Source organism: Lynx canadensis, chromosome C1, assembly GCF_007474595.2.
Source record: "Lynx canadensis isolate LIC74 chromosome C1, mLynCan4.pri.v2, whole genome shotgun sequence".
Lineage (NCBI taxonomy): Eukaryota > Metazoa > Chordata > Mammalia > Carnivora > Felidae > Lynx > Lynx canadensis.
Genome location: NC_044310.1, coordinates 168,987,463 through 169,009,364, shown reverse-complemented (window position 1 = coordinate 169,009,364; position 21,902 = coordinate 168,987,463). Strand labels below are relative to the sequence as shown.

Genomic DNA, 21,902 nt, shown 5'->3' with positions numbered 1-21,902 from the left:
TAAGGCTTTACTAATTGATGATTATATGAAATTCTACTCTAGAAATACTGGTATATATTATGAAATAAGGCTCTATTTTTTTCCTTTTTCAAAAGATTAATCTGCTCTAAATCACCTTTTACTGAATATTTCCCACTGAGCTTAGATACCACCATTATCATATTAGTGATTTTTAAGCGTATACAAATCTCTTTGAACCATTCTCTTATCTATTCCTATATTTTAATTATTATAGCTTTACAAAATACTAATATCCAATCAGGCATATACTCTGCATCCCTTGTTGCTGTACTTCTAAAACATTTTATTCATTAATGTAATACATTTATTTCAAGAAAATTTGCAAATCATTTGATTAAGTTCCTTGCCCCCTTACATCAAAGAAAATACCATTGAGATTTTGATTGGAATAGCATTATCAGTAGTTATTTAATAATGAGGCATGGAAAAAATGTAATCTTGGAGCTTAATATATTTCCACTTATTTAGCATTTTCCCCCCATACAAGTCCAAGATCATTTTGCTAAATTTATTCCTAGGTATAATATGCTAATTGGCATGGGATATCTTTAACCCCATTATGTCTCCTTCCTGGCTATTGGTATATTTGTAACCTGTTTCCTTACTGGGTATTTTTTATTAGTTCTAGTGATTTTAAAGATATTCTTTTGGATTTTACAAACATACTGTGATATCATCTATCAATAGTTATGGTTTTAGCCCTCCTCCTGCCCCTTCTGCCACTTAATTGCCTTTTATTTCATTTTTCTTTCATATACTATCAGCCAGAATGTCCAGAATAATTTGAAATAGTAAAAGTGGCAATAGGTATTCTTGTACTGTTTCCAGAAATTCTTCTGGCTTTTCCTACTAAGTTTGATCTTGGATGTTGCTGTAGGATCTTTAAATTTTCAATTTATAAGAGGTTTTAAATTAGAATAGCCATTGAATTGTTCACTGCCAAAGTAAAGCACACACATGATAAAGAATTCAGATTATAATACAGGTCTTCTAGTGAAAAGGGGAGTTGATTTCATCCTTTGCATTTTTTTTTCTTTCCCTCAGTGGTTCTTTGTTTCCTTTCATCCTTCTTCAGAGCTCTTGTGTGCTATACGACATAAAAAAATTAAATTTGTATGAGAGAGGAGGGCATAATCAATATCTTAAGATTAGTCTGGAAGAAGCACCTTTAACAAGCCTGCTATCTCTCATCCTTGAAGGTATGAAGTGTTCTTGAAGTGCTCTAGAGACCCTGGCCATGTGCCTCTGGGTAACAATAATAGAAGTGCGCTGTACTTGAAGCCTGAGCTTTCCAAGGAGATGACAGGCCCCTAAAACTGACTTTGGGTTCACCTTATCCCCCCACCTTAAACACTGAGAAAAGGGCTTATTTTTTTTTTTTTCCCGTGGTATGTGTGCTTTGTGAACAACTGGACATAGTTTGCAGAATGGTTGGGAGAGGCCCAAACAGTCACTGAGAAAGCTGGGAAGCAACTTCTTAATGTACCTGGAAGTCCTTGCTCCAATCTGAGTGTATTGTGCCTGCTCAAGGGCCAAGGAAGCCGAGAGAGGGGACCTCTGATTTGTGGGGCTGGTTACACTGGTATTAGTTCTGCATCTGTTTCTATTGGCTTTTTTTCCTCTTATTATGGGTCATGTTTTGTTGCTGTTTTACATGCATTGTGATTTTTGGTTGAATGAGAGGTACTGTGAATTTTGCCATGTAAAGTTGGTAAACATTTTTGTGTCCCTGTATTCTTGAACTTTATTATAGGATGTAATTGAATTACTAGGAGACAGTTTAATCCTTTTGAGGCTTGCTTTTAAGCTCATGGTGGGCATGTCTGTGCGATCTCTGAGCATTGTTCTGTCTCATCCTTTGGGTCTCTCTCTCCCTGGCCTTGCATGTATGTCTTTCATACTCAGCTGAAGATTCAAGGGGGCCCTCTGCAAATCTGCAGAATTCCCACTTCTCTGCAGCTCCTTCTCTACAGTAATTTGCCTAGTGAACTTAGTCCTTGTGGCTTTTCTGGACTCTTACTTCCTGCTTCACCCAGTAAGACAACCAGGTTCCACCAGGGCTCCCGACTTGCACTGTGGCCTGGAAACCCTCCCCAGACGGTAGCCTGGAACACACCCATGGTTCCTTTGTTTCCCCTCTCTCAGGGAATACTGTTTTGGGCTACCTGATGGCAGATGTCTGAAAACTGAGGTTTCATGTATCTTGCCCACCCTTTTAGTTATTTCAGGCAGAAGGTAAACCAGTCCCTGTGATTCCATTTTGGCCAGAGTAGAAATTTTAGAAGTATTTTTTAAAAGTATAAAGCACTCCTTTGAGAGTCCACTGAAATGGTCTTTTACCACAACACACGTTTTCTGACTGGAGGTTAAACATAACCAGTAAAATTTGATGCCACTATAAAATAAAGTCTGACTGACTGTGGTAAAATTCAATTCAGGTGGATGTTTCGTTCTACGCTGGCAGGGATTTACTTTTCATACAGTAATCTTCCTCTGTTTCCTTTTTGTACATGTTTTACTTTACCTGGAATGTACGTATCTTTTTCCTTACACTTTGCCTCTAATACTTGTTATAAACTCACTGCTGTTAGTGAATTCTGTTCTTTCCATCATTTTATTCTGTCTCTATTAGGACCAAGGAGACTCTTTCTTGGAATGTTGCTTTGTCTATATTCTTGAAATTCTTCTATTGAATATTTTCAATTTTTGAATGTCTTGGACAGGGACTTGATGCCATTTTTCTCCGTTTTAATTCTTGGGAAAATAGACCCAATTTTCCCTTTCTTCCCTCCCCAACTCACACAGGGACTTATATGAAGCATAATTGGTAAAAATATATATGATAAAGGTTATATGGGCTTTCACTTTTTATTATTCATACATATAAAATGACACTGGTTTTAATTGGAAAATTTAATTTTTTTCAGGTGACTCCAAGTATGATGTTCTATGTAAAGAAGAATTTATTGAACTCAAGGACATATTCTCTGTCAAACTGAAACGGCGTTATTCTGTTAAACAGCAGGGAAGTGGTACCTTATTAGGTATCACACTCTTCATATGTTTGAAAAAGGAACAAAATAAATTAAAAGATTCTACACTTGATCTTATTAATTTAAGTGAAGACCACTGTGATGTGTGGTTTAAACAATTCAAGAAAATTTTGGCTGGTAAGTACTCCTGGTGGGAAATTTTAATGAGTTTCTTTGCTGTAGGTTATTAATCTCAACATGATGTATTTATGAGTACAGCCATCCTTAATTATGTTAAGATAGTTTGTTTTATTCCTAGTTTGCTGAGTGTGTTTTTCATGAAAGGTGTTGAATTTTCTTACAGGCTTTCTCAACATCAATTGAGATAATCATATTTCTTTCCTTTATTCTGTTGACAATGGTATATTGATTTTTTTATGTTGAACCATCCTTGCATTCCAGAAATCCCACTTGATCATGGTATATAATCCTTTTAATATGTGACTGAATTTGGTTAGGTGGTATTTTTTTAAGTTTATTTATTTATTTTGAGAGAGGGAGCACAAGTGGGAGAGGGCAGAGACAATCTAAAGCAGGCTCCATGCTGTCAGCATGGAGCCCATTGTGGGGCTTGATTTCACAAACCATGAGATCATGACCTGAGCTGAAATCCAGAGTCAGATGTTTGACTGACTGGGCACCCCAGATTTGCTGGTATTTTTTTGAGAGTTTTTATATCAATATTTGTAAGAAATGTTGGTGTGTAGTTTTGTTTTGTTTTTCCTTATATATTTTATCTGGCTTTTGGTATCAGGGTAATGCCAGCATCATAGAATGAGTTGGACAGTGACTCTTTTGAATGATCACTTCCATGAAGAAGCTCCGATAATCTGAAATAGCACAGTTCTTAAGTAATTTAGTCCACTTAAATTGTTTTTGAAAGCATATTTATTTATCTATTCATGTCATTTGAGCTTATATTCGAATTTATTTTCCTTCCACATATGTTCTGATGACAAGTGCATATATATCCTGAGTTGCTTGAGTTTGTCTGTTCAAGGGTAGACAAGGTTTTTCTAAAAGTTAATATCCAGAGGACAGAGCATATATGTATTAAAATATTATCTCATAATGAATTAAGTATATCTGGAATTTCTAAATGGCATTTATATTTTACATAAATACATGAATACAAATATGCAATTTGGATTTCTAGAATGTATCTAGTTGAAACATAATCAAACTGAGTTTCAGGATTGATTTTTTTTTTTTCCCTCGGAGATTTGTAAATCTTGTTTCCTTTTGTGCCCATTTCATTCTGTTTGCCAGATGGATCAGGGTAGAGGCAGCTGGTGTAGTTGATGGTGCAATTTGGTGTAAGATGACACAAGGCAGAGAGGGGTGCCAGACAAAGAGCAGGCACATGGTGATGTTAGAGAGTTGGAGGCCAGGCATTATTGATCAAGAAGGCCGAGGACCCAAGTTGGCCAAGGGCAGCCAACTGAGAAGGTCATGCCCATAGACAATGAGCTGAAGTGACATATTAAAACTAGGATACCCTGTTACTAAGTGGACCCATGCTTCCTTGTTGGCTCTTTGGGACCTTCAAGGAGAGCTGTTACTTTCAAGAAGCAAAGAAACTATAGAGACTATAGTATAGTTCAAGTCTCTGGAAATATAGTGAATATATATGTTTAACTAAAAGCAGTCCACTTTAACAGTAGGTCTTTTATAGTGTTCTTATTTTAAATACATGTGAGAAGAGATTTTAGAAAATTTAAATAAAAATGAAAAACTTAAGTTCCACTGAATTAAATTTCTTTGCATGGGCAGGTACTCAGGAGACTTTCATGTTCTATAAGATACGAATGTGCCATTTGATTAGGGGAGGCAAAGCTCTTCCTTTCACTGAAGGTCTGAGAAAATTTTCTCCCATGGGGCTTATGAAAGCCTGGCTAAGTGACCTAAGAGGCAACTTGCTCAATGTATCTCACCCATAAAACCAATAATAAGTAAGCAGAGAATATACAACAAAGCTCAATTTAGTAAAAGCAATTTTATAGGAGTAGAGAGACTTGTCTAAACACAACAAAAACCACACATACACAAGGAGCAAACACACCCAAAACGCTGTCCAAATATGTTTTCAGCTTAATGAATGATATTTTAGTTTGGTCTAGGATTAAAATATAGGAAAATTACAGAAATGAATAAATTTACATATCTTTTAGAATATAATCCTCAGGGAATGTTGCTTTTTATAATTTTGATTTTTGACAAGAGTTGGAGATAATAAAATATATGAGGTCAGGTCCCCTGGGAAGTTTCCTGCAGGACAGTGATTTTGCTGATTAAAGCAAATAGATTGACATTTGAAATCAACCAATGCAGGGGCGCCTGGGTGGCGCAGTCGGTTAAACGTCCGACTTCAGCCAGGTCACGATCTCGCGGTCCGTGAGTTCGAGCCCCGCGTCAGGCTCTGGGCTGATGGCTCAGAGCCTGGAGCCTGTTTCCGATTCTGTGTCTCCCTCTCTCTCTACCCCTCCCCCGTTCATGCTCTGTCTCTCTCTGTCCCAAAAATAAATAAACGTTGAAAAAAAAAAATTTTAAGAAATCAACCAATGCAAACAAACAAAGGAGGGTCGAAATCCTCTAATAAAATGAAGGAACCTAAACAAGATGTTCTGAATGAATGACTGTTGGATCTTCGCCCCCAAGTGGACTTAGCAGGTCTTGTCGGAGAAGCCAATCCCCCCTCATCCCCATGCCTCACAAAGACAATCCCGGGTCTGTTTCCTCATACACAAATGCATGGTTACAGCTCCAAATCTCTCCACCAAACTTTACATTATACTGACATTTCTTTTTTAAGTTTACAATTTTAGAATATTTCTCTTGGCTTTTTAAAGTTTTTACTTACAAATCCACGTGTTCATTAAAGTGCCTATCATCTGAGAGACAAACACAATTGGCTCAAGTCTCATTCCATAAATGGAGGGGGACTTCAGTATTTCCTCTGGAGGGGATGAGGGCGATAGCTTTTCCTGGCCCTCTCTGGCTCTGATTCGCACAGAGTTGGGTCTATTTGTGGATTATCTTCCTATCTCACATTCACTGTCTCTATTCCATGCTACATTGCATCAGGCTTGGCAGATGGTAGTTGCCGATTTCCAATTTTTTTTTTAAGTCCCTACCCAAGGAATTTGTGTTTGTACCAGACTTGACTTAAGTTCAGGAAGGGGGGGCAGAGAGAGGGCAATACATAGAAATTTACAAATTATAAGTTACAAAATTTACATCACAAAAATATGAATATAAATATATTTGAATATTAGACATCACTATTTTAAGTCCCCAAATCCTGCTTTTAACTGGTTCTGTGGCAAAACCAGATTTAAAAAATAGATTTTTGTATGGATTTATTTTGAATGATGTCTTTAATCAGCAAGTGGATTTTTTTCCTGCCAGTCTTTTACATCTTCCCCCACTCCTTTTTTTTCTCTTAAGATAAATATGCAGAAGACACTAGAATCTTCAATTAGTTTGTCCTTTAGTCTAATTAGTTTAACAATTATAGTATATTTAGATATGAAGAATTATTTTCAATTAGGCATATTTGTATTTTGAACTAAGATGTGATGAGTTTTTGAGGAAAGAACAAATTGGCAGTCCTAGAAGGAGGAAGAAGGCAACTCTCATACTTGACGTTTTAAGACATAGACACTAAATGACCAGAATGAAGGTTATATTTATATTTACATTTATACTTCTTTTTATAAAAAGGGAGTCTTAGAACTATTTCAATTTTTGTTTGAAAATAAGTCCTTTTACATTTTGTTTTTTAAACATAGTTGTGCATGGTATCTTTTTTTATTCTTAGTAATAGAAAAGTCACCTTAATTTTATTGACTAATAAGCAATAGTAGGTTAACTTATCCAACACACATTTTGTGTCAGGCACTGTGTTCATTGCTGGGAATATAAAAATGAATGAGATGTAAGCCTGAATAGAACCCTCTTGCTCTGGGAGACAGACAAGAAAATATGTATTATAAGTGTGTTAAAGGCCCCATTGAAGATATGAACAGACCAAAAGGGAGCAAAACCATTGATCATTGATTCAGAAATTAAAACCTCCAAAAAATGCAATTGATTAAGGCTGGTATATAGTCACTGATAAACCTAATATATAGTTACTATGGTGAAAGTAATAGTCTTTTCTGCTTTTTTTTTTTTATAACTGTGATGCAAAGACAAACACACAACCTTTAAATACAGTCTGTGTGTACACTAGATATATTAATTTTTATTCAGTTAGGGTGTGACCTAATCTCTACATATCTGGTTTCCCGGAAATGGTGAATTGCAAGCTTCTCTGGATCCTGAGCCAACCTTTTCTTTAGAAACCATAACCAAACCAACCAAAAAATTCTAAAGCCTCATGCTCAAGTAACTTGGAGAATGGTAATGTCATAAACAGACACGGCAGAATCAGAACAGTAGTTGATTTGAAGGAAAGGCGTTCTATTCTAGACACATTTGGCATTTATTATAATATCCTGTTGGAGATGTTGAGCAGGCTGGCCTTTTGAGAGGAATACATAAGGACATGAATAAGAGTTGATGTAATGGGCAAGATGAAAGCTTGTAAGGAAGTAGTATGGAGTTATTAAAAAAAAAGAAAGAAAAGCAGAGAGCTACAGACAGAATCTTGGGGGACATTCCTACATTAAAACAGGTACAGAAGACAAAAGCCAAAACAATAACAATAAAAAAATGGAAGGCATGGTCTAAAAAAGCCAAAAATAAAAACAAAACTGTTCTAAAATAGAACCATTGAATTTTGTTATTATATTTAGGTTTTGCTAACTTATTTGTAATGTTTAATAGTTATCCAGAGGCAGTTAATGGAGGCATTTTTAGCATGTATTTGGTTGAGTGACTTCTGATATTTTTCTGTTTCATTTCTAAGTGCTAATTTCATGAAGTAGGCAAATATAAATGATCCATATTTATTGAATACATTTTGGCCTTGTAATGTAAACTCTCTGTTTTAACAGCCTTGCTCAGTTTTCAGCTATGAAAAATAGAGAAAGTGGAAAAATTACTTAAATACTTATTTTTTTATTCCTAAGGAGAGTAATTTTTTTTTCTGGTTTCTCCTGAATGTCAAATCTGTTTCCCATCAGATGATAATATTTGTCTTCACAGGGTGCTTTTTTTTTTTTTCGAGCTTATGTATTTATTTGAGAGAGAGAGAGAGAGGCAGAGGCAGAGAGAAGGAGAGAAAGAGAAATCCCAAGCAGGGTCTGAGCTGTCAGGGGCTTGAACCCATGAAAATGCAAGATCATGACCTGAGCTGAAACCAAGAGCTGGATGCTTAACCAACTGAGCCACCCAGGTGCCCCCAAGGATGCTTTCTTTGATAGCAAAAGCCAGGGCTTCTTAAAACATTGATTTTGTTTAATATTTATATTGTCTTGTGTAAGAAAATCATGGTGAAATATGTTTTGGTTTTTAATCCAAGCTGTATCATTTATATTATGATGAATCGGGCAGAATTTCTCTTAATGAGAGAACAAAATGATAGGAAGTTTTACTTGGATATGCTGTCAAATGATGTACTTATTAGGAAAAATAAAATGAAAATCAACATTATAATGATTATTTAAAAATAAGCAGTTGTTATACGTCAGATGTGTGATAGTTTCAGACATTTCATTGTGTACCTTTTGAATTGGCAATACTTGTCTCCTTAGGGACAAGTTATTTTCTGCAAAGACGTTGTGTCTGAAATATGGGTGGCTTCTCTTTTCAGTTACTTTTCAAAGTAATTTAAGACTGTTTTACGGCCAGTTGAGATGGACATCAAAATTATGCATGTCACTTTTGAATATGTTTTTACTATTAATATATGTTAAAATGATGTAGACACTGATTGAATATGTATCAGCTTATTTACATATAAATATCAAAGTCCAATCCCACTGGAAGTACTCTGTCCAACAAAGGTCATGTGATATCTGTTTCCTGTAGTGGTTTCAGACTGAGCTCCGGAGTGTCACCATCCCATTTCCCAGGACCTGCCTCCTGGAAGGGAACCTGTCTGCACCTGTCACTCACCCTTGAGCAAGTGTAGCTCCTAATTTATATGTTTTATATTTAATAGGATTGTGTAGGGCTTTGTTTTGAAGACAGCTTCCAAAATGAAGGCATTTAAAAATCTCTGATTCAAGTATCCCTAAGAATGGTAACCCTGCAGCATTTTTTAACCTGTCATGCATGTCTTTTTTGCTGACTGCTGGACACACAAAGACCTCAGGATGTCTTTTAGCTACCCATACACTCTAGGTTTTTAACTATCAGAGACTGTCCACATAATTCTATAAATTTTGATAAAAGTTGCTTTTTAAGTATATACTTAAATGTGTGTTTCTTTTCTATAATTTTATACAGTATTTCTTACAAATCAACTTGCAGATAAGGAGAACATTTGATCAAATCGGAGATTGAAATTCAGTTTAAAAAGTTTACTTCAAAGTTTTTGGATTTTTGTTTTCTCTTTCTTGAACTTTTTATTGCTTTCTAGCTGGATTTTCAGACAAAAACAGTGAAATTAACGTAGCTTCTATTAAATTCTTACTGATTAGTAGTGCTGCTTAGCTCTTCAAAGGATGTTAACGTATTAAAAAGAAAAACTTTTTCAACCAAACCTTCAATTTCATCCAATGTGTAACTGAAAATATAATTGTACGGAAACATTGTGCTCATGCAAAATTTGCTTAATAATGTGTAGGAACAAATACTATTTATCTCGAACCAGTTTGACATTTTGTACCATTGTTTCATTCTAGCCATTAGCAGTGTGAAAAATCACTGTGAATAAGAGTCCCCAGACATAACAAAAACTTGAGCAGTAGACGCATCCCCAAGAACTTCACATGCTAGAGCAAGCAGAGAATATGAAAATAGTACATTAGAAATGATTTAAAAATTGAAAATACAAAAAAAAATGGGGTATAACTGAAAAGGATATAATTTCTGGTAGGGCATGTATGCGTGAATGTCATTTTTAAAAAATTTATTCTTCTTAGGACTTAGCTATTCCTGATTCTGAGAATTCAGAGGTTCTGATTAAACCAGTCTCAAGGAATCAGGCATCATTTTCCTTGAAGTAAGGTTCTAATATGTTGTCAGGGCCCAAAACCACAGATGTCAGAGATTTCACCAATACAAGTTTGATTTAATGAATATATGTAAAACTCTGTACCCCACACTTACTAAAGGTGTCTTTGCAGGGCTTAATTATAGACATATTCTTATTCCTGCTGTGTGAACATGTTCTTAAAGGTTAGCTGTTTCCTGACTCACATAAGGTTATCACTTATTTTCCAGAAGTATTACCTTGGGACTGGTTCAGGAGAGCCTGGTAAAGGCTGACAGGAATGCCAAGAGTTTCTCTTGCCCCTTGAAGTTTCTTTCTTACTAGCATGAGCTCTAATTCATAGCCATTGCTCCTTCAGCTGAAGGCAAGTTAGAATTAGTTTTAGAGAAACTGTTAATGTTGTTTGTACTTGGGATAAGTGACACGAGACCATCTTCCCAAGAGCTTCTTTTTGGCCTCTGCAACATTTTCATCCTAAGGGAGGGATATGTTTTTGAATGTAATGGACTATAATTATATTTTAAAACAGTTAATTGGTATCTCATAGAAGAAAATTATCTTCCTGCTGCAGTCATTGACAGTATCTTGAGAATAGGAGTTAAGAGGTATATATTCTGAAGCTATTTCTGATATATTTCAAATTCTTGTGCTAGATAAAAGTCCTCTTGACTAAGCCTCTTGTGTAACTAAATTTCTTCTCTGGAGAAAACATTTAGGGATGCGTTGTCACATCTTACCATGTGATTATATTCAAAAGGCTAAATAAGGATTTCTTTAAATATTTCCAGTAATATGTTGCATTAAGTTGTCATGCTATTAAATAAATTAGTTAATATTTCTTCCTTTACTAGATTATAGATAAGTCATTATTTAAAAATTTTTAAATCTTAATGATAATAGCTGACATTTATTAAGCATTTATGTGCCACTTTTGTGAGTAATTTTTATTATCTCATTAAACCCTCATAGTATCAAGAACTATAAATGTGTTCTCATGTAAAAAGGGGACTATTAGGAGTTTTGTTTTGAGGTTTGAGGAATTAAAATAATGCATGACAGCAAATAGCATAATTAACTAAATTATTTTTATTACTGTACTCATTATCTCTTAGTTTATATATGAGAAAACTAAGGCTTAAAAATAGATTCAAATTTTACGGATCTGGGGTTAAGCAGCTAATATGTGGTAGAGAAGCTGGGAGCAAAGCCAGACCTGTCTGCATCTGTAGCATGAACCCTTAACTGATGTGCCATTACCTAGACTGGGTCAGTGGTATACTGTAAAGTTCAAAAGTATATTGTATTACTGTACAATTTGGACTCTGAAAAAAAAAAGAAAGGCTTTAAACCGTTTTGTTATAAGGGGAGAACTATGTCATCTTGTTTGAAGATTATCACTTTCTAGTATTTTTTTCTTTTTTCACCAGCATTATGATTCAGAACTCTAGATTCTTGGAGTTCTAAAATGTCTTCCCAACAGTTAGCGTGAGCAGTTGACATTATAACACATTTCTTAATCTTTAAAAAAAAAATTCCTCATCATGACTATCACAATTATTGAGATTCCTCAAATTCCTTGAAGTGAATTTGGCAAGCACTTATGAAAAAGATAGTCGTTTATTTAGCCTAAAGGAATTTAAAAACACATATAAACATAATGGTTTGTGACTGATTTCCAGACTTTGTGTTGAGCAGTTTCCTAAGCAAATCACAAATTCTGTAAGCCTACAGGAGAGATTGAAAGTTGGATCAATCCTAAAATGAGAGTATAATGGATTGTCATTTAACAACTTTTTCACTGGAAAGAAATGAAGTAAAGTAATAAAGCAGCATCCTCACAGTATGTGTAAGTAGGAAACACATAATATTTCATATTAAAGTGACAAATTATTATTAAGCCCCCTGGCATTCATTAGACTACCATTAATGCTAATGGAATTGTGTGTTATTTATATAGATATTAAGTGTAACTCCAGACATTATAATCTTGTATGAATATATTTGTTGCTCTTTGAGGCAGGTAGGTGGATTTTTGTGATGGCTAGATACTAACACATGGTGATAGGATTTTCAAATCAATCATTTTTTTTTTGTCCTTATCGTTAAACAGAAAACACCTATTATTTCATTCTTTGAAAAATTACCTTAAATGGAAACTTGGGTAATTTGAAAAAAGTTCACCTTCTGTTTCTGTCACACGTTTGAGTTGTTTTTCCAATGAGAAGAGAACAGGGCACAAGTGAAGCCACTTGTATTGTTGGGTTCCTGGGCTCTCTGCAGCATCTAATGCCAGACTGTGTTCTCTTGTACCTCCCTGCCTTCCCACGTCCTAAGTGGCAAAGGTAGAAACTTCCCTCTGTTTCTATCATCTCCTGTTTGCCCAGTGAAATCCAGTTTGCAGTTCAAGTGGTGTAACCAGCAAATCCTCTGCAAAGCTCACCCACATAGCAAAATCAGGCACTTCTCATAGCTCTGCTAGAACCAGCGGTCGCTTACATTCTAATTGTTGGTTTATGTAGGTGATACCTTATTAGACTGTAGGCTCTTTTGAGAGCAGCTTTTTCTAAGCATGTGGAAGTGGGTTTCACATATTGGAAGTACTCAAGAAGTGTTTGTTATGTTATGTTACAAATGTTTACCTAACTCAGTAAATGTTGGGGAAGTGAACTGAATATTTCGTCTTTTTTAAAAAAAAATTTTTTTAATGTTTATTTTTGAGAGAGAGCACGAAAGCATGAGCATGAGTGGGGAAAGGCAGAGAGAGAGGGAGACAGAATCCGAAGCAGGCTCCAGGCACTGAGCTGTCTGCTCAGAGCCCAATGGAAGGCTCAAACTCATGAACCATGAGATCATGACCTGAGCCAACATCAGACTCCGGCTAAGCCACCCACGCATCCCAATATATTACTTGTCTAATGTGTGTTAGGCATAGTCCTGGCTGCTTTTAACATAAGCCGACTCGTTGAGTCTTTATTACAACACTTAATCGTGGTCAAAACTTTTTTTAAATCCCCACAGATAGCTAAGGAAACAGCTCTGAGAGATTAACTGACTTGTCCTGGGTCACACAGTTACAAAGTGGTAGAATAAGATTCAAACCCAGCCTTTTCTAACTCAAAAATCCATCCAGTTTTCACTATACTATACTGCCTCCCAACAGAAAGATTTAAAACCTTAATATATATATATATATTTTAAGAGAGTTGTATTGGTTTATTAAAAGGCAAAGTATAACAGACCATGCCATGTATCTGGAACTAGATGTATTATTATCAAATATATATGTTTTAAGAGTCTGTGACAGTACTGGAAGGGGATGACATCATTGGGCCATGTAGGCTGAAGAATTTCTGGAAGATGAGAATCTGATGAAATTGGTCAGCCGGGAAAGACCGATAATGCCAAAACTTTGATATTAGCAAAGAAGGGGCCCCTGTGAAATCTAAGGAAGTAGAGTTTCCTATTCCCCAAGTTTGAAGCAGCAAGACTGGAAGGTTGAAAACAGTCTGACAGGATACGTGCCCGACTTTGATTAGTGATTTTCTCCCTGAAAGTGTTACTCTTCATTCAGAAGTATCTATCCTATCAAAAATACCTCTATTTTGCAGTGAGTAAAGACTTTCAAGTTCACACTCCACAAGTTGTTTTGAAACTTAAACTGCTTACCATGGACACTAATAAATCTGTCAGAAATAGGATGACTTAGTTCTGACAGAACAGATAGATGGAAAGGATGATCACTCCAAGATGGCAGCATGGCTGGCTCTTCTTTTTGTCCTCATTTTACTTCAAATTTTTTTTAATGTTTAGTATTTTTGAGAGAGAGACACACACCAGGGTGTGAACGGAGAGGGGTGGAGAGAGAGGGAGACACAGAATCTGAAGCAGGCTCCAGGCCCTGGGCTATCTGCACAGACCCCAACGTGGGGTTTGAACCCACGATTGGTGAGATCATGACCTGACTCTGGCACTTAACCTACTGAGCCACCCAGGGGTCCCTGTCCTCCTTTTACTTAAATGAACGAAAAGTCTATCATTGCTGAGTTTATGAGGGGGTCATTGTGATGAAGAGATTTTTATTCGGATAGTTGAGGTTTGGTTCTCAGCTTTGCCACTTAATTTAGCTGGTATCTTACCTCCCTAACTTCTCTGAGCCTTGGCTTCCTATCTGTAAACATAGAGTTGCTAATGCCAACCTACCTAGGTTATTGTGATACTTAAATGTATAATGTGTGTCAAACAGTGGACACTCAATAAACGATAACTGTTCTTACACAAAGCTCTCCAAATTTTTGTTAAGCTTCTTTAGAATTTCTATTCCAGAACCCTTTAGCTCTTCAAAACTAAGTTTAAGCATCATCTTTTCAGAGGGAAGGATGAGAGGGACTATCAGTTCCCTATAGAACATATACTAATAGAATTCATCATTATTACTATCATCATGATTTTTTGGTGCACCAGGGAGTGTACTGTGTCCCTTATACCAATTCATATTAATTTCTACAATATCCTTCGGACGGATACTATTATCATTGCTAGCTCAGGTCATGATCTTGAGGTCCGTAGGTTTGCGCCCCGTGTCAGGCTCTATGCTGACTGTTCAGAGCCTGGATCCTGCTTCGGATTCTGTGTCTCCGTCTCTCTCTGTCCCTTTCCTGCTTGTGCTCTGTCTCTGTCCATCTCAAAAATAAATGCTAAAATTTTTATTTAAATGAGTTCAAGATTTGTTGGCATTTTTTTGTGTTTTTTTTGGGGGGGGTTATTTTGTTTTTGGGGTTTTTTTTGGCACCTTAAAAACATGTGACCTCTCAAAAACTTGTGTAGAACATAACATGTTTCCAAAAGAAAAAAAAATCCTTTTTAATGTCCTCTTCACCTCATCTCTCTTAAGGTCCCAATATGTACCAAGTCCATTGGTTTCTGGTGTATCCTATATTTCTCCTGGCAAAATTACCAGACATATGGATGCTTAAAATTCCTTTCTTATACAAAATGTAACATACAATATAAAGTCCTCTGTACTTTGCTTTTTTCACCTAACTACATATACTAAAAATAACTTAATAGCAAGTGAACTGGTTTTTTGGCTGTTGGTGGTGGGTTTTATTTTTTGTTGGTTTGTTTTGTTTTATAGCTGTATAAAACTCCATTACGTGGTTTGTACCATATTTTATTCATTACTTTCTCATGTTTGGGCATTTTGACTGTTTCTAATATCTCCAATCACAAATTCTGTAAGAAACAATTTTGTACATATTGTATCTTGAGGGCAACTTTATAGAAGTAGACTTCTGGGTTAAAGGGTAAATGCATATATGGTTTTATTAGATATTGGCAAGTTCCCTACTACAGAATTGGTACCATTTTTCATGTTTACCAGCAGTGTATGAAAGTGACTTTCTTCACCAACAGACTGTGCTTTCATGCTTTAGAAATTTTCCAGTGTTATAGGTGATAAATAGTGGGTTAATATAGTTTGAATTTGCATTTTTAAAAGTTACAAATAAAGTTGAACATCTTTTCCTATGTCTCAGGGCCATTTTAAATATCTTGTGAATTGTCTTCATATCATTTGCACATTGTTCTATAATACTTTTGGTCTTTTGCCCCTCAATTTTTAAAAGTTCTTTATATTAGCCCTTTTCTGTGGTGTATATTGCAAATATTTTTCTCCTGATATATAATTTGTTTCTTGACTTTTCTTATAGTGATTTTGATTAAAAGTTTTTTTTTAGTTTTTTTTAATGTTTGTTTATTTTTTAGAGAGACAGAGACAGAGAGAAAGGGGGGAAGGGGCAGAGAGAGAGGGGGGGAGATACAGAATCCAAAGCAGGCTCCAGGCTCTAAGGTGCCAGCACAGAGCCTGATGCGGGGCTCGAACTCAGGAACTCTGAGATCATGACCTGAGCCGAAGTCAGACACTTAACTGACTGAGCCACCCAGGAGCCCCTCATTCAAAGTTTTTGTTTTAAAATTTTTACATTGACCAATTTTTCACAGTTTTTCTTTATTGCATCTGATATTTAAGTCCTAGCAGAAAGCCTTTCCTTATACCAGGTTATAGAGAAAATCATGCAAGTTTTCTTCAAGTACTTGTAATGTTAAATTTTACATTTCTAATTTATTTGGGGTTTATTTTGTATGTGGTGTAAGGTAGGGACCTTATTTTTTCTCCCACATAATTATCCAGTTGTCCTAATACCATTTACTAAAAAGTCTGTCTTTGTCCCAGAGTTTTGAGATCCTACTTTTATCATATACTAAATGTCTCTGTGGATGTGGGTCGATTCATGGGCTTTCTTTTCTGTCCCACCGGGTCTATTCATTCATGTGGTAGTGCTTTTTTTAAAGCATGCTTCAATATTTGGTAGGATGCATTCTTCTCATAGACCTCCCTCTCACCCCCAGTGTTTCTACCTATTTTTGCAGGTTAATTTTTAGATAAGTACTTTATTGTCTGCTTGTCTAGATCTGGAAAATACAGCTTGGTATTTTTACTGAGAGCACATTACATACATAAATAAACTTAAGAAGAACTGACATCTTGGACCAGAGCTTGCATGGCAAAATTTGGTTCAGGCAGCTGCCATAATCTCCCAAAATGAAAATCCTAAATCAGTATCATTTTGATGAAGAGTATCCCTCCAATTTTTTTCTCTGTTTTCTTATACTAGATTGTTAGGCTTTTGGAAACATCTGTTACTATCATGAATAATACAGGGCTAATTTTATAGAAATATCAGGCTTCTGAAATTTCCCTGACATGCATCTGTACACTTCCTTGTAAAATACATTTTTAGCAAGAGCCCAGCTAAGTCAGTTTAACTGGTGTCCCTTCCCCCCATATCTAATCACCCTTAATATCTGATATCTGACATTACTGACATTAGCACTCCATGATATGTGATCACCTGGTCTGTCTTCAGCAAGAGTCCCTTTTACCTGTGATGTTTCCACTTAGTAATTTTCCATCCACTGACCCCATCCTGCTTCTTGGGCTATAAATTCCAGTTTCCAGTGCTGTATATACAGAGGTGTCTCTCCCCCAGTTGCAACAGTTCTGAATAAAATCTGTTTTTATCACTTTACTGTTCAGCTCAGGGTTTTCTTTGACAACATGTATTTCAGTATATAAACTTTTTCAAGAATGTTTTTACAATGAAACATATGTTTTTGGAATAATAAATACTGATTATTTTGAAGCCCTGCAGATACCTAAAAACTCTCTGAAAAGACACATCTAATTACTTCTATATAATCCAGAGATGATATGTTGAAAAGGTTTGCTAACTGATAAAATCATTGAATTAAAAAATGGTCATGAAATTGTTCTCTAACATTTTCATAATTTAATAGCTTATTAATAAATGTACATAATTGGAATAATTAATCATATTTATTTATTTTTAAAAATTTTTTAATGTTTATTTTTGAGAGAGAGAGGCAGAGCACGAGTGGGGGAGGGACAGAGAGAGAGAGAGAGAGAGGGAGACACAGAATCCGAAGTAGGCTCCAGACTCTCAGCTGTCAGCTCAGAGCCCAACATGGGGCTTGAATCCACGAACCACGAGATCATGACCTGAGACGAAGTCAGATGCTTAACCCACTGAGCCCCCAGGCACCCCTAATTAATCATATTTAAATGCTATTTATTTTAACTAATTCTGTGGTTGACTTCTAAGCAGTGCAGGAAAAAAGGACAAGAAAACTTTGTTCTATTGATCTTTGTCAATTTTGTGCTAGTACCATACTGTTTTAATTACTATAGTTTTGTAGTATATCTTGAAATCTGGAGTTGTGATATCTGGCTTTGTTCTTTCTCAAGATTGCTTTGGCTATTTTGGGTCTATTGTGGTTCCATATAAATTTTAGTATTTTAGTTCTGTGAAAAATGCTATTGGTATTTTGGTAGGGATCACATTGAATCTGTAGATGGTTTTGGGTAGCGTGGGCATTTTAACAATATTCTTCAAATTTACGAGCATGGAGTATTGTTCCATTTGTTTATGTTGTCTTCAATTTGTTTTATCATCATTCTGTTGCTTTCAGAATACAGGTCTTTCACCTCCTTGATTAAGTTTATTGATAGATATCTTATTCTTTTTTGTACAATTATAAATGCAATTGTTAATTTCTCTTCTACTTTGTTACTAGTGTATAGAAATGCGATTGCTGGGTATTAATTTTGTGTCTTGCAACTTTACTGAATTCATTTATTACTTATTGTTGTTTTGAAGTCTTTAGGGTTTTCTATGTATAGTATCCTGTCATTTGAAAATAGTGACAGTTTAACTTATCGACATGGAAGCATTTTATTTCTTGTCTGATTGATGGGGCTAGGACTTTGAGTACTATGTTGAATAAGTGGCAGGAGTGGATGTCCTTGTCTTGTTGGTGATCTAAGAGGAAAAGCTCTGTTTATCACCACTGGGTATGATATCAGCTGAGGGTTTTTAAATACATGGCCTTTATTATGTTGAGGTATGTTCTATATAAACCCACCATGTGGACTGTTTTTTTGTCATGAACAGATGTTGAATTTTGTCAAATGCTGCTTCTGCATCTATTGAGATAAGCATATGATTTTTATCCTTCATTTTGTTAATGGGGTATATCATGTTGATTGATTGAAAAATACTCAAGTATCCTTGCATCCCTGGAATAAATCTCACTTGCTCATGATGAATGATCTTTCTAATGTATTGTTCAATGTGAGTGTCTAATATTTTGAGGATTTTGCATCTATGTTCATCAGGGATATTAGCCTGTAGTTTTCCTTTTTTTGTGATGGCTTTGTCTGGTTTTGGTGTCAGGGTAATGCTGACCTCACAGAAAGTATTTGGAAGCTTTCCTTCTTCCTCCTTTTTTTTTTTTTTTTTTTTGAATTTTTTGTTTTTTGGGATAGCTTGAAAATAGTAGAATTCACCTGTGGATCTATATGGTCCTGAACTTTGGTTTGATGGTAGTTTTTGATTACCAATTCAATATCATTACTAGTAATTCATCTGTTTAGATTTTCTATTTCTTAGATTTTCTATTTCTTCCTGATTCAAGTTTGAAACATTTTATGTTCCTAGAAATTAATCCATTTCTTCTAGGCTGTTTGGTTTGTTGGCATATAATTTTTTGTAGTAGTCTCATAATCTTTTGTGTTTCTGTGGTGGGAGCTATTCTCTCTTGTTTATTTTATTTATTTTATTCCTCTCACTTTTTTTCTTGATGCATCTGGCTAAAGTCTTATCAATTTTGTTTATCTTTTCAAAAAATCAGATTTTGGTTTCCTTAATCTTTACCATTTTTTTCAGTCTCTATGTCCTATATTTTTGTTCTGATCTTTATCTCCTTCCTTCCACTCACTTTGCTCTTTTTTCTATTTTCTTTCAGTATAAATTATTTATTTGATATTTTTCTTGTTTTTTGAGGTATGTCTGTATTGCTATAAATTTTCCTTTTAGAACTGCTTTTGCTACATCCCAAAGATTTTTGGACCACTATGTTATTTTAATTTGTCTTCATGAGTTTTGATTTCTTTGATTTCTTTGTTGACCCCTTCATTGGTTGTTTAGTCAAATGTCACTTAGCCCGTATGCATTTGTGGGGGTTTTTTTTGTTTTTTTTTTCTTGTGATTTATTTCTAGTTTCACAACCTTGTGGTTGGAAAAGATGCGTGATATGATTTAAATCTTCTTAAACTAATTGAGATGTGTTTTGTGGCCTAACATGTAATCTGTCCAGGAGAGTGTTCCATGTGCACTTGAAAAGAATATGTATTCTGCTATTTTTGGATGGATGTTCTGTAAATATCTGTTACATCCATCTGTCTAATGTGTCCCTCAAAGCCACCATTTCCTTGTTGATTTTCTGTTTGGATGATCTATCCAGTGACATAAATGGGGTGTTAAAGTCCCCTACTATGATGTATTCCCATCAATATTTCCCTTTACATCTGCTAATGAGTGCTTCATGTATTTATGGGCTCTCCTGTTGGGTGCATAAATAGTTACAATTGTTATATCCTCTTATTGGGTTGATCCCTTCATCATTATGTAATTCCCTTCTTTGTCTCTTGTTACAGTCGTTGTTTTAAAGGAACAATGTGGGGTTTTTTTAAGGTTTTTTTTTTTTTATGTTTATTTCTGAGAGAGAGACAGGGTGTAAACAGGGGATGGGGAGGAGAGGGGGAGATACAGAATCCAAAGCAGTCCCCAGGCTCTGAGCTGTCAGCACTGAGTCCAACATGGGGCTGGAACTCACAAACCACAAGATCATGACCTGAGCTGTAGTTGGACACTTAACTGACTGAGCTACCCAGGAGCCCCAAAAGAACGATGTGTTTTGAACACATTCCAAAAAAACTTCATTTTTGCTTCCGCCTCTACATTTTATGTATATGCCATCATATTTTACATTTTTATTCATACTTTTCTTAGTCTAATTATGGCCTTTTCTTTTCCACTTAAAGAAGTCCCTTTACATTTCTTGTAAGGCCAGTTTAGTGGTGATAAACTCCCTTAACCTTTTTTTTTTTTTTTTTTTTTTTTTTTTTGCTGGGTAAAGTATTCTTGGTTGTAGGTTGTTTTCCTTTTAACACTTTGAATATATCATGCCACTTTTTTCTGGCCTGCAAAGTTTCTGCTGTAAAATCAGCTGAAAGCCTTATGGGATTTCCTTTGTATATGGCTTTTTGCTTTTCTTTTGCTACTTTAAAAATTCTCTTTTTCCACAGTGGCTGCACCAGTTTGCATTCCTACCAACCGTGCAAAAGTTTTCCTTTTTCTCTACATTCTTGCCAATACTTGTTGTTTCTTGAAAATTTTATTTTATTTCTAATCTTTGATGTTTTAACTATGTGTTGATGTGTTATGGTATAGACCTCCTTGGGTTCATCTTATTTGGAACTTTCTGTGCTTCCTGAACCTGAATGTTTATTTCCTTTCCCACGTTAGGGAATTTTTCAGCTATTATTTCTTCAAATAAGCTTTCATCTCCTTTCTCTTCTTCTAGGGTTTCTATAATGCAAATGTTTGCTTGAAGTTGTCCAAGAGAGCCCTTAACTTATCCCTAAAGTTCTTTTTTTTTAATGTTTTTATTTATTTTGAGAAAGAAAGAACAGAAGAGCAGAGGAGGAGAAGAGAGGGGGGAGAGAATTCTAAGAAGATCTATGCTGTCAGCACAGAGCCCAATGTGGGGCTTGAACTCACAAACCGTGAGATCATGACCTGAGCCAAAATCAAGAGTCAGATGCTTAACTGACCGAGCCACCCAGGTGCCCCTTTTTTCTTTTTGAGGTTCAGCTTGAGTGCTTTCCATTACTCTGTCTTCTAGATTGTTCATCCATTCTTTTGCACCTACTAATCTGTTGATTCCCTTTAGTGTATTTTTTTATTTCAATTATTCTTCAGCTCTGATCAGTTTTTTATATTTTATCTTCATTGAAGTTCTCATTGAGTTCTTCCACTCTTTTCTATAGTCCAGTGAGAATCTTTATGATCATTACTTTAAATTCTTTTTTTAGGCATATCGTTTATCTCTGTTATTTTAGTTGTTTTTCTGAGGCTTTGTCTTGTTCTTTTGTTTGGAATATATTCTTCTGTCTCCCCATTCTGCTTGATTTCTGTTTCTCTTTTCTGAATTAGAACATCTCCTTCTAAACTTGAAGAAATGGTCTTATATATAGCCATCCCCTGTGTAGACTGTGTGTGCCTGGTGACTTTTGTTGGCTGGCTAGAGCTGGAGCTCATGTG

At 35.5% G+C, this 21,902-nt stretch overlaps 1 protein-coding gene across 1 annotated transcript in view; it reads left to right on the top strand.

Moving 5' to 3' along the window:
• Positions 1-21,902, top strand: part of CERKL (ceramide kinase like) — a 104,739-nt gene that overhangs the window by 35,694 nt on the left and 47,143 nt on the right. Inside the window, exon 2 of the mRNA XM_030324493.1 lies at positions 2,949-3,191. Within this exon, the coding sequence (XP_030180353.1) occupies positions 2,949-3,191 (243 nt within the window). The remainder of the gene's footprint in view (positions 1-2,948; positions 3,192-21,902) is intronic.